This window comes from Drosophila rhopaloa, unplaced genomic scaffold (assembly GCF_018152115.1).
Source record: "Drosophila rhopaloa isolate 14029-0021.01 unplaced genomic scaffold, ASM1815211v1 contig_3, whole genome shotgun sequence".
Taxonomy (NCBI): Eukaryota; Metazoa; Arthropoda; class Insecta; order Diptera; family Drosophilidae; genus Drosophila; species Drosophila rhopaloa.
Genome location: NW_025335123.1, coordinates 10550952 through 10574538, shown reverse-complemented (window position 1 = coordinate 10574538; position 23587 = coordinate 10550952). Strand labels below are relative to the sequence as shown.

Here is a 23587-nt window from a genome sequence, read left to right as displayed (position 1 = left end):
ATCAAAATATCATTATATCGATATTTAAAAATAATATATATATATCGATATATTTTCGTAAGCATCTGAATGCCGATATGTTTATAATTATAAAGCATAGTATCCAGATCGACAAACGATTACGCTAGCGTAAAAACTTTAATCTTTCCAGTGTGACCAAAATTTTGAGCGTTCATCAGATTTAAGCGTGCTACGTTCGTACTGTCAATCAGCTGGGTTTGTTGACGAGCAGTTAAAATTCAAATATCGTATTTGCGGGAAAGAGCCTTTAAAAGATATTATCAAATACCTTGGCAAGACAAGTCTGCCGCTGTACAAAGAAATTAAAAAACAATACAATTTAAAATTAACAGTTCTTTTTTTTAATTTACTGATAATTATTTGCTAATTTAAAGTTCATAGCTGCACTTTTATTGTGTCTTTTCGTACATTCTGGACCTAAAAAACATTTTGCTCTGACAAGAGGCACCCCAGATAGTATTAATATTATTTTGTCCTCACATGTAAACACCTGCAATCGTCTTTTGTGAGTTTTTTGAGTTTTTCCCTCCATTTCTTATAATGTTCAGTGAGAAGCGCACGCCAAAAGATTACATTTTTTAACCTTTCGCTAGGGTTCACCCAAAGTTCATTTCCGCAAACTGGCAACGCTATGGAATTTTCTGGTATTTTTTCGTCAATCTGTGGACCGACGTGAAAAAAAGGCCCGACGAAAAGTGAACGCCAGCTGTTTGCCTCTCACTCTCTCTCATGACTAGCGTACGGTTTTCGTCGATCTGGATACTAGGCTTAAAGCCTGATACTCAGATCGACGAAAAATGTACGCCAGTCATGAGAGAGAGAGCTAGAGGCAAACAGCTGGCGTTCACTTTTCGTCAAGGTTTTTTTTACCTCGATCCTCAGATCGACGAAAAAAATACCAGAAAATTGCATAGCGTTGCCAGACTGCGGAAATGAACTTTGGGTGAACCCTAGCGAAAAGATTAAAAAATTTAATCTTTTGGCGTGCGCTTCTCTCTGAACATTATAAGAAATGGAGGGAAAAACTCAAAAAACTCGTATGAAAAAACACAATAAAAATTCAGCTATGAACTTTAAATTAGCAAATAATTATCAGTAAATTAAAAAAAACAACTGTTAAATTTAAATTGTATAGTACTCAGATCGACGAAAACTGAGCGCCAGTCATGAGAGAGAGCGAGAGGCAACAGCTGGCGTTCACTTTTCGTCAGGCCTTTTTTTCACATCGGTACTCAGATCGACGAAAAAATACCAGAAAATTTCATAAATTGTCTATCTTTACCAGATTTACATCTTTATTTCTGATATTTTTAAGATTGATTAATTGATGTAAAACTTGAAAATATGAATAATAATACATTTATTTCTAAATTCAAAATAATTAAATTTTGATAGCTAAATTTAAGTAGAAAATCCTAGTGCAGACCTTATCGATAAATACTCATAATTTCGTTACTGGTACGGTATATTTTTTGACGTTCCCGCACACTGTTTCGAAGCGTGGTGTTGTTGTTAGTGTTACAAAGGTAACATTTTATGGGGCGATTTCCGCGGTGAAAAGTAAGGAATATTGCTTGAAAACCAATGAAAAGCCCCGCCAAAAAAAGGCTTAATAAAAAACACGGAATAAAGACGGAAATTCAGAGGAGTAAATAAAACCGGAGGGGCACGCCATCGTAAAATCGTCGCACCGCATTCCGCGCTCTCAGCGCCATTTTGTTTCGCTTGTTACGTTTAATTCATCGTGCATTTTTTCATGCGCCGTGCGCTCTCGCTCGTTTGCTTACACGTCGAAATATGAAAATTCACCACCAGAGCGAGAGTGCGGCGGCGGCTCTCTCTTGCAATCGCTCTTTTCACCACACACGCACACCCTCACGTTAGCACGCTCTCTCCCTTGCTGGGTCTAGCCGTCGCATTCGTACATGACCACCCTGTGCAGTGCGTTAGAGCGGCTCAGCTGCATAGAGCAGGCGCGTGCGCCTCGTGCCTGTTGTCCGTGTGTTAGTGTGTATTCGCATTTTCAGTAATTTCGAAAAAAAACTTTTGTATATTTGATGGCGACGGCGACTGCGACTGCTTTACTCACAAGAAACTCGCGCGTTTGTCGAAAATCGTAGCGCGTACGTATATATCGGTGTGTAGAAATTACTAAAAAATTGTGGTAAAAAACGCCAAAAATTATATAAATTTGTGTTCGGTGTGAAGTGCTAATAGCGGGGCATACGTTGGATATGGAAAATTTGTGAAATTCCAACGATTTTAGCGCCAAAAAATGCATTTGAAAAATGTGAGACTTCAATGGACATGACAATTTTTTTCTTCTTTTTTTTCGGTGGTGGAACAAAAGCGAACGAAAGAGGAGAAGAAGAAGCAGAATCGCTCGTCAGTGTGTGTGTGTGTGTGAGGGTATGAGGGCGAACGTGTGTGTAGTCACTAAGTGAATAATATTAACAAAAAAAAAAGGGAAAAAGAGGAATACACACGCAGAAGCGCGCGAAAAAGTTTCACTAAAAAAAAAGAAACAAAAATACAAGTGCTAGCTCTGGTTGTTTCTCGCAAGCAAAACTAACGTACACATTGAAAATCTATAATTTTCGATTTTTTTATTGCATTATTTGATTTTGCGGTTTTGCGGCGCCGTCTGTAACGTAAGCATGCCGTTACGTAGCTTTACGTTGTGCGGTGACGTATAGAAGATCGTTTACGTTATGGGTTAAGTTGTATTTGTCGCTGGGGATTTCTCAATCTCTCTCCTCGAGCTGTCTCGCGCGCGCGAATCAAAAATACAAAAATATAGTGCCAAATAAAGTGATTTTTTGTTTTTATTTTTACAGTTGCACCTTTTTAACAGTCGTGTACAATCTGTATGTTGTATATGTTCAATTTAAATACAACAACAATAGCAACAACGCAACACAGTTTTAAACAAAAACAAAATCGACAAGCTAAACTTGGCTAATACAACGACTACCAGCACACAGCTACAACAACTATAGCAACAAAAACATCAGCAGCACGCAGCCATAAAACAAGTCAAAACCAAAAAATCATTCGGATTAATATCGCTTTTAAAACGGATAAACATCAACAAGAACGTGTGGATTTCACCAAAAAATAACACGAAGGAAATGTAAGTTACAAATGTGCAGCGCACGTGGCTTTTGCCTCGCCTCTCTTTACCGCCCCCCGCCCACACAATGAAGGAAAATTATCTAAGCGTGCCTTTTTGGTTTTTCTATATTTGTCTCAAATACTATTAGCATTTTCTCTGGGTTTTGACGTTTTGCTTTTAGGGGTCAGCAACCCTGAAATTGAAAAATGACAGCTACCCTTTGCCTGGTTTTAAAACTCCATCAAAAACCCTTTTCCAATAAAATTTAAGATTTTTCACTATTTAAACATTAGTTAAGATTTTATTATTTGCGATTTTTTGTCTTGATCTGTGTTAAATTTAAGTGTTTGCTCTTCAATATGCAAAAAAAAAAACAGCTTGGCTTTTTTAAAGTTTTTGTTCTAATATAAATAGCATCATTACAATTTAAATAAATATCATAAATAATAAATACAATCAAATAAAGTTTTACCATACATACAGGTAAAATTAAGAATTTCAAATAAAATTTAATATATATTGATGCTGTGACTAGTTGTGAACTCACTTCTGAAGATTTTAAATATTATTGGGGATTAAAAAAAATTGTTTGATATTGTTTTGTAAAGAATAATATAAAAAATATAATACAAATTAAAAATGGCCTAGAAATATGCGTTTGATATTTGTTTATATTTTTTTTATGAAAAGCTGAAATCAAGCTTAAGTTTTTTTTAAGGACTTTTTTCTTCATGCATTGCATATTTTATTAGTTTTAGGTGAACATTTTAGTTTTGCATCCTCCAGATCTTCTCTATTTTTCATGGATTTCCTTTGCTCTCACTTCTCTTTTGTTTTTTTTTACCGGCATGTGGAATACTAGTTTATTCGTATTGGGTTTTTGTTATGCTCTCATTTAAGTGTAATTGTTGCGGCTGCACTTTTGCTAAGTTGGCGCGTAAATAGGATAGGCAAACGCAATTCGTTTGTTTACTTGTCGGGGCGCAAAATTGAAGATATGTTTATCGTAAATAAGCGCAAAATAGCGGTGAGACATGCGGCTCTCTCTCGAATTGAATTCATTGATGCTTTTTGGGTGACTTTGCTCTTCATTTTTTGCTGCTTCATCTGCGGCTGCTGCTTCTTCTGAATTTGCTGCATGTTGCCATGTAAACCGGCTTTAAATTCGTGCCACTATTAGCACGATTTATTAACCTAGAGGCAGCTCCCCTTTTTCCCTCACCACTTTTGCTTCCTCTCTTTGTGCAGATACACAGCGAGACACTAAAATCAACAACTCTACTCTCTTCTTTCGAATGCCACACACACTGGCACACATGCCGCCATATTTGCATTTGGCTACGTATTACGTAGGACCCCTATTGTTATCTCGCTCTGGCGCACGCTTTGCCAGCTGCAACTTTCAGCAGAGAGTGTGTTTTAGTATTTGTGCTAGTGTGTTTTACTTCAGTATTTTATTTATTTAAATAAAATTTATATATTGCTCGTAGTTCAAGTGCATGGATATTTAAAGAGGATACAAATAACAATATTTAATTAATAAGTGGTCGGTCAATAGGTTTGGCAATGAAGGTAAATACAAAATAGGTTGTCCTCCCCATTTTGCTGCTACAAACTGTTGACCTTTGTTTGTTTGTTAAAGAGGAAATGAGTTTTAGTTCTTGATTATTAATGAAGGGATTAAAAATGGGATGTGTATCTATATATAATATTAATTAAATAGCGGCCTCTTCAAAATAGCGATTCCCAATTTCCATTCCATTTCCAATGCATGCCGTTGCTGTCTCTGCTTCTTCTTCCGCCACACTTCTGCTTCTTCCTCTTCTCTACGTCATCGTATCGTTCTACGTGAATTTCTGTTGAAAACTCAAAGTCTACTGTACTACATAATTACAACCGCTCTCGCGCGCGCTCTCTCTCTCTCTCTTCTGCCCCTGTGTTTGTGTGAGTGCCAGTTAATGTTTTGTTTTGTTGTGGGAGCGAGAGAGAGCCCCCCCTACCTATTGTGTATTTAATATTTGTTATTCCTAAAATTTAAATTTTATTTGTGGCGAGTTTAGAATGGGCCAGATACGTCATAATAATTGTCTGGCCTTGCTATCTACCTTCGTTTGTATTCGTTCTTCTTCCGCTTAATTTACGTCACTAACGCACGTACAAACACACACACTTTCGCATACGCACACTTGGCAACTAACAAAAACACAGTGGGCTAAAATGGACAATTAAATGCAACTTTGAAAATACAGCTGATCACAGTAAAGCATAAAGTGAAAGCCATCGAAAAAAAAGAGAGTATCAAAAATCGCTTGCCGGCCGGCGCCACACACAAGTGGATTAGTGTGTGTGCGAGTGTAAATAAATTCGCAACATCAACAAAAACTCTCTGGTGGGCCAATAAACAATTCGGGACTATGAAGCGAAGCCAAATGTTTGTGCTTGACCTACAGATTAAAAGTTAATATAAACAATAAACAAAGCAAATTCAAAACAAGGAATATTCTAATCAAAACTGTCCAATGGATTTTTATGTGCAACTCAAATGCAATTTGTACCACTGTCAATTTGGAATATCGGAAAAAGGCAAACTATTAAATTTTGTGACTGTGTATGTGTGTGTTCTTCCTCTTTCTTCACACCTCTCCCTCTCTCTATCATCCTTTCTCATAGCCTCATTTAGTTGAGGGTGATAAATAAAATGTGAAAAAACGTAGGAAAGTAGGAATTACGTGCTTTTTATTGCCTTTTTGGCATGCCGTTTGCAGTAGCGCTGCAACAACAACAAACAAAGCGAATGAATCATGCCGAGTGACAAGAATTCAACTTTTAAAAAAGGCGGCGTGGTGAATTTCGTTCAATGCAAACACAACACACGCCGAATCCGTGACACTGCGTGATTGTGTAGTCATTTTTGTCCTATGAGTGAGTTGGTTAAACTTTGATTCAGTATGTGCATTTGCATTAATGTATATTTATTGTGTTTATTAAAGGTTTTTTTTTAATTTTTAAAATTTATTTTGCAGCATTTGGCGTGCGCCATTTGTCCGCTTTTTGTAGTTCTTTGATTCACAAGTGCGAGCGAGACAGCTCTATGTGTGATCTCTGCCTGTGTGCGAGTGTGTGAGCCGGGTGCTCTCTCACTTTTCGATATTCGAAAATGAGAGCGCCGCTCACAGTCTATTTTTTCTCTCTGCGGCCTGTTTGCCTCTTCTCTATTTTTGCTGTTGCTGTGAGTGCCAAAACGGCGGCAAAGTAACTACTCACGACCAAACGGTGGAAGGGAAAAACTAAACGAAAACCGCAAAAAAACGGCTAAAAATAACGTTGGAATCTATAGCCAAACGCATAAACTAATAAACACAAGGAATATTGCTCAGCAAGTGAATTGATTGCTATTAAAAAGTGCCCGGAATTGATTGTTTTGCACTTGGCTTGTGTGTGTGTATTTTGTCGTTCTCTGCGTTTTCTGCTTCTTTCCGTGTCTTCTGTTTTGTGTTTTCCCTTTTCCGTTTTCCTGCCGCCTCTGCATATTCTACATAGATTTGCTGTCGCATTTGTTTATGGCAACCGCCGCAGTTTGTAATTGTTATTTTTGTTTCTGTTTTTGTGCGCCCCTTATTTATTTTTTGTTTATGTAACCCTTGGAGGAGTGTTGTGAAATGCAAATCCCACGACCAGAGTTGCGAAATATCCGAATATGCCGGCTAACTTTGATACTTTCTTTTGCAGATTTATAGCTGCTGCTACGCTTGTGAATTGCCAATAATAAAGGATTAAAACAACAATGCCGCCAATAACTGTCGTAGTTGTCAAATCCATGGCTCTTAAATCAGCTAAAGCCAGTCGATTCCAATGAGAGGAGCCTGGGCCCTGAGAATCTGGAGCAGGCGAGGTGAGTACCATCCTCTAAAGGCTCCTTACAACTATACTTACACGTTATTTACTCTATAAACTATAGTGCACAGACGTTGCTGAGTATGAAGCAACCACTACGGACCACTACGCATCATTATCCCTCGAACAAGAAGAGATTTCTATCAAAAACCAGAACAGGAGCAGCCGGATTAGGAGCTAAGAAAACGATAGGCGGAGGAGGATCACCAGGAGTAGGAGTCGCAGGAGCAGGCGAATCCAGTCACAGAAGGAGAAGGTGGTTATCGGCCACATAAGACTAGTCCCTCCCCCCTTCCCCCAACCCACTAAAACACCCCTTCCCTCAAATTACCCATAAAAAAGGAAGCTCAAAAGAAAGGCAAATCGGAGGACACAAGGAGGAGCGCAGGAGAAGACGGAGACGGCCCGTGTGTGTGTGTGTGTAGGTGGAGTGTGTGTGTCGGCCGTCTCAGTCGGATAACCATCAACCCAGATCCTCAATCCCAAGACCCACATCCCAAACTGAAGCACCAGAACCACCACGAGAACCACCACCACCATGTCGTCCAGTGAGCCACCGCCTCGCTACGAGCCACCCGTGGAGCCAGTCAATGGCATTGTACAGCCACCGGTGATGCCGCCAGCGGAGCGACCCGGCCGCAATACGAACCAATTGCAATATCTGATCAAGACGGTGATGAAGGTGATATGGAAGCACCACTTCTCGTGGCCCTTTCAACAACCCGTCGATGCCAAGAAGCTTAACCTGCCCGACTACCACAAGATCATCAAACAGCCCATGGACATGGGCACGATTAAGAAGCGTCTGGAGAACAACTACTATTGGTCTGCCAAAGAGACCATACACGACTTTAACACGATGTTTAACAATTGCTATGTCTACAACAAGCCCGGCGAGGATGTCGTTGTGATGGCCCAGACCCTCGAGAAAGTCTTTCTCCAGAAGATTGAATCGATGCCCAAGGAGGAGCTTGAACTGGAGCCGGTTACGGCTAAGGGTGGCAAGAAGAAGCAACGGGCGCCGGCTACGCCCAAATTATCGTCATCTTCCGGTGGCGCTGGAGCATCCACCGGTTCTGGTATGGCCTCCTCGGCGGCAGTTAGCAGCGGAGCAGGTAGTGGCTCCTCCAAAGTGTCAGCCGCCGCCTCTTCCGCGCAACAGTCCGGCCTGCAAGGAGCGACAGGAGCGGGAGCTGGTGCGGTGAGCACACCAGGATCCCAGGCGAGTTCCGGTGCCGGAGGAGCAACTGCTGCCCGACCCGTATCCGCCATGGGCGGCACGGTTTCATCGACGGCCGGCGGTGCACCGTCCATACCACCGATTAGCACAATGCCACCGCACACGGTACCCGGCAGCACCAATACGACGACGACGGCGTTGGCCGGCGGCGCTGGTGGAGCAGGTGCAGCGTCTGCCAATACCAATGCCGCCGCCCTGATGGCCAGCCTCCTGAATGCAGGTCAAACGGGTGCCTATCCCGGCGCCCCGGGCCAGACAGCGGTCAATAGCTCCTCGCTTCTAGATGGCAGAACAGCCGCAGCAGCGGAGGCAGCAGCGGCAGCGGCGGCGGCGGGAGCGGGTGGTGCAGCGGGAGCCGCTGGTGGAGCAGCGGGCGCAGGAGTGACAATACCAGCCGTAGCCGTCAATGCCGCCAACGCCGTGCAGGCCTATGTGAGTTCGGGCGTGAGCGTTGGAGTTGACGCCGTGATACCGCCGCAGCAGCCTGCCAAAATCAAGAAGGGTGTTAAGCGAAAGGCGGATACCACCACGCCTACGGCCAATGCCTTCGAATCGCCGTACACGCAAATGGACTCCAAATCGGCCAAGATTGCGACGCGGCGGGAGTCGAATCGTCAGGTAATTGGCAAGAAGGTAAGAGTAACGGGCATCACCAGTCGTATGAGTATGATCCTAGTCCCCAAAAAGCTTGTAAATATTCAGGAGCCACAGTTTTCAGAGTACTTTGTTTGCAACTATATCATTGCCAAAACATTGAGTTTGCAATTTCACAACTTTTGATGTAACCAATTCATAACTTAAATGTTGATCGATTTATGTATTCAAAATTCCAACTTCTGGCAGCAAATCACTATAGTTTTAAAAATTCCACAATCATAAATATATTATTTCAAAATTGAATTGGAAATACAACTTAAAATTAAACATGTTTAATAATAAATAACATTAAAAATACATTTTGGTTTCATTTGGATATAAAAAACATCCAACATTCTTATTTGTCACACTGAATTTTCTAAGTTTCTAATGTCGTATTCCAACAAAAGTCTGATCACTATATTTATTTGCCTAGTTCATTATTTAATTTAGCCAATCTGATCATTTGTAATTCTTTTTTTTCAAATTTATTAAATTGTACAATTCCTAATGCACAACAACAATCGATTAAATCATACACAATACGCCGTCCTGCCTTTTACTCGAAAACCATTTCATATATTTGTAAATAAAGCGACATGCGAGAGGGGATTTGATTTGACCTGTAACATCCGATGTCAACTCCCATCCGCATGATCTGCGATCACTTCTTTTAGAACCATTGGATTTTTTTCGATGCTAACCCCAAGCCGCTTTTTGCTTGTTTTATTTTCTTTTCTTTTCTTTTGCATTGATTTTGCTTGCACTCAACCAATCAATCGATTGATCAAATCAACACCACCAACCACACCAATCAACCAACAACACCACCAACAACAAACCACCAATAAATCAACTCATCAAAAACCAAAACGATGGGTTCTTCTGAATCACAGGATCTTACATTCCAGGGCTCGGGATACAACATGTCGCCGCTGGGCGTCTCCGGAGTGCCCGGACTTGGCGGTCTGGTTGCCGGTGGCGTTGCGGGTGTTGCGGTGGCCAAAAACAAGGAGAAGCTATCGGATGCGCTCAAATCGTGCAACGAGATCCTTAAGGAGCTCTTCTCGAAGAAGCACTCTGGCTATGCCTGGCCCTTCTACAAGCCCGTAGACGCAGAAATGCTAGGTCTGCACGACTACCACGACATCATCAAGAAACCGATGGATCTGGGCACTGTCAAGCGGAAAATGGACAATCGCGAGTACAAGAGCGCGCCGGAATTTGCCGCCGACGTGCGATTAATATTCACCAATTGCTACAAGTACAATCCGCCAGACCACGATGTTGTGGCCATGGGCCGCAAGCTACAGGACGTCTTTGAGATGCGCTACGCCAACATCCCCGACGAGCCGGTGGCCAATTCGGCCCACCATCATGGCCATGGCCACGGGCATGGTCACGGTCACGGTCACAGTCACGGGCATGGCCACGGACATGGGCATGGCCACGGGTACGGCGGCTCCTCCTCACTCAAGCACGATGCCAGCGATTCGTCCAGCGAGGACTCCAGCGACACGGAAAACGAATCCAACTCGGACGAGGAGCGGAGCGCTAAGCTGAAAATGCTTGAGTCCAAGTTGCTCGGCCTGCAGGAGGAGATCCGAAAGCTGTCCGAGGAAGCTTCGGCCAAAAAGAAGGCGAAGAAGAAACTTAAGGAGAAGAAGAAATCAATGGTCGGCGGCTCCGGCTCCGGTTCGGCCTCTCATCATGGTCACGCCTCGGGCGTCGGTGCAAGCGCTGGCGGAGCAGGCGGCACCGGTTCGGGCGGCCATGGGGGCGGTGTCTCGGTGCCGGGCGGTGTCGGCGCCATGGGAGCTGGTGGACCGGGCAGTGCTAGTCTCAACGCACTGCTCAGTGGTTCGTTGGTTGGCCCAGGCGGAGGAGCCATCGCCGGCGGAGTTCCCAATGTGGCGGCCCTGCACAGCCAGGTCCATGACGTGGCCATGGCCTTTAACCAGCTGGCGGGCGGCGGTGCCGCGGCCGGTGGCGGCTTTGGTGGCGGAGTGACTGCAGCGGGAGCTTCAACGGGCGGCAAGGCGGGCACCCTGGCCGGCGCTCTGGCAGCGGGCGCGGCGGCGGGCGCTGGCGGTACAACGGCTGGCAGCGGCAGTGGCAGCAGTAAAGGTGCTAAGAGCAAGGGCGGACGTGGCGCTAAGGGCAGCGGCGCCGGCGGCGTTGGAGCTAGCAATAATTCCGCTGCGGGCAATGCGGCAGGCGGTGCGGCGGGAGCTGCAGCGGGCGCTGGTGCCATTGGAGCCGTTGGCAGTGCAGGAGCAGCAAGCGGCGGTAATGCCTCCAAACGGGCCAAGGGCAGCAGTTCGGCAGGCGCTGGCGGCGCTGTTGGCGGTGCGAATGCCAGTACCGGTGGCGCTGGAGCGCGCGGCAGCAGCAAGAAGAAGCCTAGCCAGGTGATGAACTTTGACTCCGAAGAGGAGGATACGGCCAAGCCAATGTCGTACGATGAGAAGCGCCAGCTGTCGCTCGACATCAACAAGTTGCCAGGTGAGATGATAAAATATTGCTGTATTTATATTTTAAGTTAGGAAGCACACAAAATAGAAAAGTATATAGTTGATTTCTTTAATTATGTCACTGTTGTGAGTTATTTCGTATCTTTATAAAAATCAACAGTACAAATACGTAATTTTTAGGAAATAGACAATAGGGTTGCATATAATAAATACTTACAGAAATGGAATTCGAGCTATGGTAAAACGTATGGTAAATTATAGACTATAATCCACCCCACCTCATTTAAAGCGCCACTAATAACCAATTCCGTTTGCAGGTGACAAGTTGGGCCGTGTGGTACACATCATCCAGAACCGGGAGCCATCGCTGCGTGACTCCAATCCCGACGAAATCGAGATCGACTTCGAGACGCTGAAGCCGTCGACGCTGCGCGAGCTTGAAAGCTATGTGGCGTCGTGTTTGCGCAAAAAAACACGTAAGCCATATTGTAAGTTTGTAACTAAACCGAGACCACAACAAAAGCCAAAGCAAATGCAAAAGCAAAAGCAACAGCAAAAGCAAAAGCAGCAAGAACGGCAAAAGCTAATGAAAGAAAAAGAGAAAGATCCAAGACCCATTATAAGAGTCAAGTTAGGAGCACAACAAGAGCCATTAGACAACAAAAATCTATACATCCAAATTAAATTCGAAATACATTTTTAGTGCAAGATCAAAAATAAGAAGAGAGAAACAAATTTCCGTTTTGGCTTTGCTGACTGCGCTTCCAAATTTGATTTTAATTTCGAACCGAAAACCGTAGTGGTCATGTTTAGTTAGTTAAACTCAAAAAAAATAGCAATTAAACTGCAAATCCGTATGATTAAGTTTTTTAACACTCGAGGTCCTACCGATAAACTGTCTGTAGTTAGCAAGTGCATGCAAAAAAAGAAAAAATAAACCCTTTCCCTTTCCTCAAGTAGCTTGTGAATGCTGTAGAAGTGCCGATGTGTTAAAGAAATCTTTTAAGTTTTCAAAATTCTTTGGGTGCTTTAAGTAAGCTAATGGTGCGAACTTTAAGATACCTCTTGATATAGTATTTTGAATCTCAAGAGATTTTTATAATGCCGCTGATAGAGATATTGCCGCTTTACCTTTTTTCCCGCCCAAACTTTTGAGTACATTTTGTTTCGAGCATGAATCTATATCCTGCCTATTGATCTTTCACATCTCTTCGCCTTTGGAAATCAATCCGGATATAAACGATCAAACCTCTTTCCGTCTCGCAGATAAAAAGCCTTCCGGCAAGTCGAAGGACGAGCAGATGGCGGAGAAAAAACAGGAGCTGGAGAAGCGCCTGCAGGACGTCACCGGCCAGCTGGGGGCAAGCAAGAAAACCACCAAGAAAGGTATGTATTATGAAGATGAGGCGGTTAACCTGCAGATGCGGTCAAAAATAGGGTGTTTACTTGTAGGGTGTTTACTTGTAACATAGGCTTTGTCTCTCATTATCTGAATCGTAATACGTACAAAGTACCTATGAAAATGTATCTTTAATAAATATATCCTTATCGGGTCAAGTGGATAAAGAATTCGAAAAAAAGACCCTAACTGAATAGCCACCCCATTTAAACTTCAATTCAGCGATACTAATATTCCATTTTCTTTATTTTCTCACAGATGAGTCCGCTACAAACAAGGTCGAAGCAGTGCAGCCGGCGAATCCCGTGTCGTCGAGTTCCAGTTCCAGCGATTCATCGTCGTCGAGTTCGAGTGATAGCAGTTCGAGTGACTCGAGCGACAGTGAAGCAGGTTAGGACGCGTTTTGTTTGTTTGTTTTATTTTATACAACTTTTTTTTGATTAGTATACATAGAGATATGCAAATATAAATATATATATATATATAGATGCGTTGTTTAAGAAGCAAACAACAGAACTCACTAAACACACATACGGAAACCGATACCGACTCAGATACAGATTCAGATTCAGATTGAGACAGACTCACACAACTCTAGACCGCATCATTTTTATTATATTATCGTTTAACATTTCAGACCTAAAAACATAACGCTGAGGGGCGGGCGGGCTTGGCATAAATTAGAGAACAGAAGATTTGAACGATATGAAAAGTCTAGGATCTAGGAAAACCCATTAAAACCTGTTGAAAATGTAAAAATATATAAACAAATTAAATGAAAACGAAAGGATGAGCTAATACTTAAGTCGCACAGAATCAGGAGATTTGAACAGAGCGATTGGCTTAATTAATTCAATTGGATATAGGTTTATCTAGTTATATTTTAATAACTACCCCATTAGCACACGAAAAAATGTATGCCAATACGGTTATATGTAGAGTTTATTGATTGTGTTTTCTGCTTAACATTTGTTTTTATCAATTTTTAAGTTAGTTTCAAAAACCCACACAGACACGCACATCCACACTGACATTTGAAATAGAAGGAGACAGAAAGAGACAGAGAGTTAGGGGGATAGAGCGAGAGGGGAAATTATGGGGGTATTACTGCTTTTAAAGACCGACTGACCAAGCTATCCCGCTCACACACACACACGAAAACCCACTCCCCTGTCTCGCTCTAACCGAGCATTTTTAATTTATTGAAGTTAGCGCATTTTGTTTATGTTTTTGTGTGCTAAACAACAACAAAACAAATTAACAGGACGGCCCCAGATCAAAAACAAAACATCTCCATTTTCCAACCGTCTGATTTGAATAGCCCAAAAAAAAAAAAAATCCAACTCTGGTAATTTAAAAGTTTTTTTTTTTTTTTTTTTATACAAACATGTGTTTTTTTTAAGAATGCCCAAGAACCAAGTTCGTGACAAAGTGCAATATGCATTTACTCTAAGACAAAAAATGCACAAGGATATATGGAATTAAGCAACGTAAATTGGAAAATGAGAAAAAATCCTCAGTTAAATTGATATTTAAATGAATTTTATTTAGATATTGCAATAACAAACTTAGCCAGTCACACCCATATAACATGCAAACATATTGAAAATTAAAAGTTGAATGCAGAGTTGTTAAACAAATTTGCTGACAAACAGATGAACTGAACAGAGGTTTTTGTTTCAATTCGCACTTGATCCGAATAAGAGTTGGCTTTTGGGCTATACCAATATCAGACGGTTGGAAAGAACTCATAAAACCATAACACCTTTACTCATTTTTACGAAGCAGCTACACAAAACACCGACAAACAACATGAACACAACGTCAAAACTTTATATAATCGATATATATATATATATATCTATATATAAAAATCTAGGTCTAGTATATACTTAATTATATATACACACCCACACACACACATATATCATACTTAAGCATTTGTAGGTATTAAACGAATTGTATATGTAAATGAAAAAATGAGAAAACAAATCTTACACAACACACATACACAACTATCTAAAATGAGAATAATAAGAGAAAAACACACTCTTTACTACTTTAAGTCTTTTTTGAAAAAACAAAAAAAAAAACAATTCTTAAAAAAATAACAAGAAAAACCTTATTATTACCAATATTATGATTATTATTATTATTATGATTATTATGAGAATATGCTGAAAAAATCGTGAAGCAATTGTGTATTGGGGGCAGCCAATCTGAAAAAGAAAGTAATTAATTCCAACTCCAACCAACCAATCAATCAACCAACCAAACCAAAACCAACCAATCGAACCAATCAACCAAATCAAAACTCCATCAATCTACAAAACAGCAGAGCAACAATGCATGATTTGACAAAAGATCAACGAATAAATCGAAATAAAAACGTATCATCCACACTCCACACACATGATTAACCTTCAGTTACCCATTATCAGTATATCCTTTAGAGGCAGCTTGGGAGCAAATTCCTTCATCGGTCATCATCATTATATCCCCAATCCCTCCCACGACAAAAAAACAAAAACTTAACTGATCAAGGATTTTGCATTCTACTCACTAGACCACCATTAAGCGTATTAACCACAAGGCGTAATCGGATGAATTTTCTCCGCCGACTTTTCAAGGGTTAAAACCTCATAGTCCCCGAAACGAATACTTCTGTGCCAATTTCATATATTTTCTAGTCTTATTTCTTGATAAATCAAAATTAACTAATCCTGAACTCACTCACGACGAATCTTCTTCATCCAGTCTGTAATTGAAATACGAGTGATATATGTTTTTTTGAGAAAGCTGGACAACACAGTCACACGCACACACAAAACACCTACACAACCTCACTGAACTATATGTAAAATATAATAATAATGAAAATGAACAATAACCATAACCATAAAAATATGAAATTTCTAACAAAATTTAATGAACCAAAAATGCAAGCAAAAATACCATATATGTCTAAAGTATGCAAAAAAAAACCTATAAAATCCTCGATACACTTGCAGACAATGTGTAAAAAAAAAAGAAAGTATGAAAAGCTTTGAAAAGATATGGAAAGAAAACACCGAACCACAAACAAAAAAATTGTAATTAAAATAAACAACGTAAGGAACGAATACGTAAGAAATGTATGACAGAGAAAAAACACAGAGAGAAAGAGAGTAAAAGAGGGGGGAATCACTCAAAATTAAAGCTAAGAGGGCACAGATAAAATAGAGGGCTACTTCAACTAACTTCTAATTAAGTCCGCTGACAAATGTGAATGTTAAATTTGATGTTATTAATTGTTTAAACGTTTTTAACCTTAAAACAAAATATAGGCGTTTCCAGTCGGAATGAAAAGAATTGGAACACGGCAATTAGCACAATTCGCGAACTTTAGCTCGCATTATCACTTAAATTCTAGAATTGCCTAATATCTCTCTGTATATCATTAATTCGTGGTTAATTATTTGTTGTTGTCATTAACTTTATGTGTATCAATGTGGGAGAACCGTCATCCGAAAAACAAGAAATACTTCCAGCTTACTTCCAAAAAGACTCCATGAGTAAAAAACCAAAAAGACAGCTTACCAATAAATAAAATAAAAACCAATAAAACGGATCAAATATTGAAAATATCAAAAATCAACTAACGGGAGTAAAAAAAAAAACGATTACTTAACGAGGGGGTAACGGTATCGGGTCCACTTTCCATCTGAATATACTTTTTTTTTCTATCTCTCTCTGTGTCTTTGTCACTGTGTCTGTCTCTGTCTGTAGTAGTAACGGTATATCGGTATGAGAGAAGCGGATCGAATCGGAATGGAAAAAAGCGTTACTTATAGAGTCTTTTGCTCTATAGCTCTAAACTCCAACTAGTTCTATGTACATAGCTATATTCACATATATGTATGCTATACATGATCAAAAGAGGTATAAAACAAAAACAACTACAAAAAAGAAAACAAATAATTAAATGTATTTGAAAGCATTTTATTATTTATTTTTCGGCTGTCGGCTTTCCCCTTTACACATTGTTTGCACGTTTTTTTCAAAAAAAATATATATATATTATATTACGAAAATATACAGAAAAAAAAGAAATGCATAGAAGAGAAGAGGAGGAAGATTGATGATATGATGATGATGAGATGATAATGCAATGCAAATAAAGAAAATTTAATTAAACAAATTGCATAAAATCAATTTAAATATAAATTTTTACTATTAAATTAAATCAAATGAAAAGCGCAAGGAGGAAAACGAAATGAAACAAAAACCAACAATAATAATGATAAACGACAACAAACAAATCCACACGAAACAAAATGTAACAATATTTAATTTCAAATCGTAAAACTCAACGGTCAAAAAGCGAAGCGATAAAAACATGAAGTTAAGAATAGAGCCAAGCAGTGTAGACACCGAGAAAGTCAAGAATGTTGCATTATTTAACCACAGATTAGTTTTAGAATTACATTTTTGTTTTTAAACGCAATTGCCTGTTTTTTAGGGTCCGAACTTTTTTGTATTGTACGTAATATAGTAGCTCTTGTACTTTCTTTAGCGAGGTCAAAGCACCCCGTAAACGCCTTCTCCATCCAATTAACCCCATATTGAAATTGTTTTGTTGTAAGCCTAACTTCTTGTGTTTTTGTATAGCCTGTAGTTAAAGAAGGAAAATAAGAGCGGATATACGCAAAGCACCAACTTTTACACACATGTAAACACGCTCAAAAAGTCTTGTAAGAATAATAAAAACAATTTCCGTAAAGAACGTTGTGAGCAGAAAACATTAAAATCAAAACAGAAAAAATAAAAAAAGTGCATTTTTGGTTTCAATTCGCGCAGGCGTCTCACACAAAAATGATTTAAAAAGGACGAAATAAAATAAAATATAAAATAAAATAAACGCAAGGATAAATAGTAAAAATCTTAGGGAAAGGAAGAAAGTAGAGGGAGTAAGATGAACGAAGAAAGAATAAGAGCGGACAACGCGAACTACGTAACGTAACCCGACTCACGAACACAAATACAAACAAACCAATACAAACACATTTAGAATTATGAAAAACACACGCATACATTTAAATATTTATAGTAAAAACAATAATAATATTTATTATTACAAAATGGCAGCTGCGGTTGCAGCAGCGAAACAACAACTAAACTAAAATAAAAAAACGCAATGAATATAACAAACAAAAATGAAAAATGAGAAAAGAAAATGTTTATTAAAAAAAGAAAAAAAGAAAAACTAATTGTGTGTTTCCTCATTACCCCTAAAAATCCATTTCTATTCACAGAGGAGAAATAATTTAACGATAAAAAAAGAAAGTAACGATTACTTTAGAAACCCGATAACACATATCGATTGGAGCCCCGTTGGTTGGTTTGGTTGCGATTATCCTTTATCCCCCATTAATTTTCCTGGTGCAAAAAAGGTGGTCTGGCCGTTTTTTTTTTAGTTCATTTACAGTTTAGATATTGAAAATAAAGCACAGAGGGAGTGGGCGGAGAAAGGGAGATAGACAGAGAAGAGAAGAAAGAGCGCCGAAAAGCGGCTGCTCGCTCATCCACCAAACTCCAAAAACCACCACAACGAAAACCCACCACGACACAATTGTTTCATCGATCGGCATTGTAAGAGGTATTTTTAATACACCTATACTATATATATATTTATGTAAGCCGTAATTGTTTGTACGATATACGAATACGATCTAAGGCGTCCCCCAAATCACTATCGCTTGTGGTCCTTAGGGTGGAACTCTATATGCTCACAATCGGTCGAGGGCTCAAATTTGTTTTTCAATGGCTTATTTTAATATATTTCCAAAGAACAACCAAAGGATGTGGGATATTTATATTTCTTAAGGGATATGCTTTAAAGTGAAAATTGATGTGGTTAAACTTTTGAAACATAAAATACATACTCTTTACTTTTCATGGAACTATTAAATTGTTTAAAAATAAACGATTAAATATACATTTTTTCATAGTAACAGCTATTCCGATTCAGGTTCCTCTATTTATATGCCTTGAAACTAAGCCCGTTTGTCATATAATGAGGTCCACCCAGGTGTTTTGTTTTTTTTTAGCTTGTTGCTTGTTGTTGATACTGATCCCCCCCCTCCATTAGCTTTGCTACTTTTTTTTTCGGAACCTCGGCCGCCGTTCCTTGCTAACCGCTCTCATTTGTTTTTTGACATTCCACATCCAACAGGTGATGGTGACGAACGACCGCCGCGCAAGAAAAAATCCCGAGACTCGAATGGAAGCAATGTAAGTACCGAAATCCAGTGACTATATCAGATTGAGAAATTTAGGAGGGGTAAAAGATAGACAAATAGATTAATAGACACCACAACGAAGGCTTGGCACCTGGGATTATTTCGATATATTATCATCCGATCAGTAAGAAATTTATTTTATACTGGGTCTTAAGATAAAAATTAAAAATCGTCATAAAAATGTTGATGCAATTGAAATGAAATAAACTTTTAATTCAAGCCAAAAGCTTTTGAAATAAATCATCTTAAACACTTGAATAATAAAAATTTCAAATCAGTTTTATTGATGGTTAAATTAACCTATACTCCAGTGATAGATTGATAATAATTTATTGATTAACCCATTGCCATTGAAGCATACTTGCGACACAACACATTCACTGTGATTGTTAAATGTTGTGATAACCATTGTTTATGTACCACATGTTCATCTCCACCTTTCCTTTTTTCTACCCCGTGTTTCCCTTGGAAAATCTTGACCAGCAGGTAAATAATCCAAGTATAAACGTTGTCCTGGGCGGCAACCTGACGAGTGGCCCTCTTACGCCGACGACCATGTTGATGGGCCTGGACCATGTGGTGAACTCCAACACACCCTCATCACAAATGTGTAAGTACAACCAACCAACCAACCAAAAAACCGGTAAATGGTCACAGAAATCTTTGCAATATTAAGTTCCTTAGGAGAGAGAGATTTCTGTGAACTATCCGTTTAAATCTTGTGATCTCCGTGACTAATTTTTGTGTCTTATGTGTGACCTTTCACACCCTATCCTTCCAATCCTCCCTGATCCTCTTGTAGCCAACATGCTGGGCAATGCCAATCCTCTGACGGCAGCTGCCATACTAAACAACAACAACAAGACATCGCTGCCGGGCAGCAATTTCGGTGGTGCGCCTAATCCCGCCGCCGGCAACATGTTGCACGGTCCAGTTGTCGGCGCTGTAGGTTCTGCGGCGACGGCGGCGGGGCAGCAGCAACAGCACAACAAAAACGGACCAAACGATCTGAGCAAAGTGCCGCCGGGTGGCTCCATCACCGCCGCCCTGCCGCCGCACAGTTTCGCCGGAGGAGGAGGAGTAGCACCGGCCGGAGTGGCCACCAGTCAACCGAGCGGCGGTATTCGTATAGCCAGCAATCTGCACAAGTCGTCCGGTTTGGGTGGCGGTGATCTGGGCGAGCATCATGCGGCACTGGCGGCTGCCCTGACGTCCGGCGTTAACAGTACCGGCGCTTCTGGCGGTGGCAACACCGGCAGCAGCAACAACAACAACAACAACAACGGTAGCAACAACATCCCAAATCCATTAGGCGGCTCGCATGGGGATGCGATGGCCAATGCCTCGCTGGCTTCGGGTCTTAAACAAATACCGCAGTTCGACGATCCCGTGGAGCAGTCGCTGGCCTCGTTGGAGTTCAGCGCCGGTTCCACGGGCAAATCATCGCTAACGGACAACTTTTTGATGCAGCAGCATCTGATGCAGCCCGCCGGACCCCAGCAACAGCAGCAGCAGCAACAACCCTTTGGCCATCAGCAACAGCAGCAGCAACAACAACAACAACAACAGCAACAACAACAACAACAGCAGCAGCAGCAGCAGCATATGGACTACGTGACAGAGTTGCTAACCAAGGGAGCGGAGAGTGTAAGCGGAATGAATGGCAACCACCTGCTGAACTTCAATCTGGACATGGCGGCGGCCTACCAGCAAAAGCATCCCCAGCAACAGCAACAGCAGCAGCAACAGCAGGCGCACAACAACGGCTTCAATGTTGCCGACTTTGGCATGGCCGGATTCGAAAGTCTTAATATGACGGCGGCCTCAGCATTCCTCGATCTGGAGCACACGCTTCAGCAGCAACAGATGCAACAGCAGATGCAGTTGCAACAGCAACAGCAACACCAGCAGCAGCAGCAACAGCAGACGCACCAGCAGCAGCAGCAGCAACACCAGCAGCAACATCACCAGCAACAGCAGCAGCAACTTACGCAGCAGCAGCTCCAGCAACAGCAGCAACACCTCCAGCAGCAGCAACACCAACAGCAGCTCCACCAGCAGCAGCAGGTGGCCAACAAGCTGCTTATCATACCCAAGCCCATCGAATCGATGATGCCCAGTCCGCCGGACAAACAGCAACTGCAGCAGCATCAGAAGGTGTTGCCGCCGCAGCAGTCGCCCTCGGACATGAAGCTGCATCTAAACCAGGCGGCGGCGGTGGCGGCGGCGGTGCAGGGCAAGCTGGCGCAGGCCTTCAAGGCCACCAACGAGCAGAACCTAAAGAACGCCAGCTCGTGGTCCTCGCTGGCCTCGGCCAACTCACCCCAGTCGCATACGTCAAGCAGCTCGAGTAGCAGCAAGGCCAAGCCGGCCATGGACTCGTTCCAGCAGTTCCGCAACAAAGCCAAAGAACGCGACCGTCTCAAGCTGCTGGAGGCGGCCGAGAAGGAGAAAAAGAACCAAAAGGAGGCCGCCGAGAAGGAGCAGCAGCGCAAGCACCACAAGTCCTCGTCATCATCCTCGTCGACCGCGGCCGTCCAGGCAGCAGCCGCTGCTGCAGTTGCGGCCGCAGCGGCGGCATCTGCAGGATCAGCTGGGTCGGCGGCGTCGGCGGTGGCCGCCAGTGCCTGTGCGTCGAACGCCTCGGGCGGCAGCAGCAGTGGTGGCGGCGGCACGGCCAGCAACCAGACGATAAGTGGCGATCGCGAGCGTGACAGGGATCGCGAGCGGGAACGTGAGCGTTCCGGCAGCGGCGGCGGTCAGTCCGGCAATGGGAACAATAGCAGCAACTCGGCCAACAGTAACGGACCTGGCAGTGCGGGCAGCGGCGGCAGTGGTGGCGGCGGAGGAAGTGGCCCGGCCAGCGCCGGAGGACCGAACAGTGGTGGCGGCAATGCCAATAGCAACAGTGGTGGCGGACCAGCGCTGCTCAATGCCGGCAGCAATAGCAACAGCGGTGTTGGCAGCGGCGGCGCAGCCAGCAGCAACAGCAACAGCAGTGTGGGCGGTATTGTTGGTAGCGGCGGCCCCGGCTCCAATAGTCAGGGCAGCAGTGGTGGCGGCGGAGGACCGGCAAGCGGTGGCATGGGCAGTGGCGCCCTCGACTACGGCCAGCAGGTGGCGGTGCTAACGCAGGTGGCGGCCAACGCCCAAGCCCAGCATGTGGCGGCTGCTGTGGCCGCCCAGGCTATTCTGGCCGCCTCCCCCTTGGGAGCCATGGAGAGCGGAAGGTGAGCTATATCCGGAACTATCTCGACAGAAAAGCTTTAAAGTCAAAAACCATAAAATGCATCCAATAAGTAGCAAAGGGGAATATTTTGAATAACAAGTTTTTTTTCTGGGCAAATGTTGGATGTTATTAAATCATTAATATTGCTTATCTTTTGAGTGCCTTGGCTTATGAATCACTAGAATCAATTGTTGAAAATAACCAAAACAAGAAATAAAAATATTCGGACCGCCGAAGTAAATTCTAAAATATATTTTGGTATCAGGATGTTAAATTACAGCATATTAATCTTTAAATTTAATAGGTGTAAAGTAAAATATGTTGAAAAGAACAAATCATCTAAAAAAAAGGAAATACCCAGTGGAAAGCCACTAAAAACTGAACGGGACACTTTGAAACCCCCTATCTGTGAGCTTCTCTAACCAACTATTTTTCATAATATTGCAGGAAAAGCGTGCACGATGCCCAGCCGCAGATATCGCGGGTGGATAACATCAAGGCGTCGCCGGGTGGACAGGGCCAGAATTCGCCGGCGCAGCAATCGCCGCAGGATCGGGCGGCCGCTAAGCGTGCTGAGCAGCGGAAGGCCGAGCAGGAGCGGCGCAGGCGCGAAGCGGTAAGTTAACCAGATGAACTTCCACCCAACTTTAAGTCTAACCGATGAATCTTCTTTGCAGATGGCTGGCCAAATTGATATGAACATGCAGAGCGATCTCATGGCTGCCTTCGAGGAGACACTGTAGGCAAAGGCCCGGAGAAAGTCGACCAACCGGGGCGGTAGCGTCAACGGCATCACCTCAACTAAAACCACCACCTCATCATCCTCCACCTCCGGCGGCCAATCGAAGCGGCGAACTAGGCGCCAGCAACGGACCACGTTGGACAACGGCTTGCAAGAGCAAAAGCAACACGGCTAGGACAGCAACAACGACGACAGTTCGGGACAGAACTGTTAGAGCAAAGAAACAACCAACCCATCAACAAACAAGCAAGCCAACCAACCAACCAACAAATAAAAGAAACAAACAACACAAGCTAAAACCAATAAAGCAATGTTATAAGGCGTAAATAACATACGTACATTTAGTGAGTATATATATATTGCGCATACGGAAGGAGCGAGCAAACAAGAAAATAAGTGAAAACCACCTGCAAAACCCAGCAGCTGTAACCCAGCATCAACAACACAACAGAAAATGGCAAATTTCCTTCGGTTAGCAATTGATTCCTCACAACTTTTTTAAAAATCACTTATCACTTTCGATTATTATTGTGTATTACCATTACGATAATGATGG

The 23587-nt window shown here is 42.3% G+C and overlaps 1 protein-coding gene across 14 annotated transcripts; it reads left to right on the top strand.

Annotated features, from left to right (window-relative positions):
- Positions 1-1503: 1503 nt before the first annotated feature.
- LOC108048442 (homeotic protein female sterile) lies at positions 1504-23369 on the top strand. 14 transcript variants are annotated; one of them, XM_017129120.2, is made up of 13 exons: positions 1504-1581; positions 2859-3154; positions 6866-7028; positions 7095-8888; positions 9803-11411; positions 11698-11868; positions 12647-12766; positions 13038-13169; positions 18994-19052; positions 19547-19670; positions 19863-22290; positions 22737-22905; positions 22967-23369. In XM_017129120.2, exons 4-13 carry the CDS (start codon positions 7569-7571, stop codon positions 23030-23032), a joined length of 6198 nt encoding a protein of 2065 aa, XP_016984609.1. In that variant the 5' UTR covers positions 1504-1581; positions 2859-3154; positions 6866-7028; positions 7095-7568; the 3' UTR covers positions 23033-23369. The 14 variants fall into 14 exon arrangements, with proteins under 14 accessions (XP_016984609.1, XP_016984656.1, XP_016984665.1 ...); XM_017129167.2 differs by having other exon boundaries at positions 1526-1547; XM_017129176.2 differs by lacking the exon at positions 1504-1581 and adding an exon at positions 1647-1669.
- The last annotated feature ends 218 nt before the right edge of the window (positions 23370-23587 follow it).

Excerpts from the sequence above, each read along its gene's own strand:
- LOC108048442 (XM_017129120.2), top strand. The coding sequence starts at position 7,569 with ATGTCGTCCAGTGAGCCACCGCCTCGCTACGAGCCACCCGTGGAGCCA. Across the intron at positions 8,889-9,802 it reads GGCGGGAGTCGAATCGTCAG|GATCTTACATTCCAGGGCTC; the intron begins GTAATTGGCAAG and ends TCTGAATCACAG. Across the intron at positions 11,412-11,697 it reads CGACATCAACAAGTTGCCAG|GTGACAAGTTGGGCCGTGTG; the intron begins GTGAGATGATAA and ends TTCCGTTTGCAG.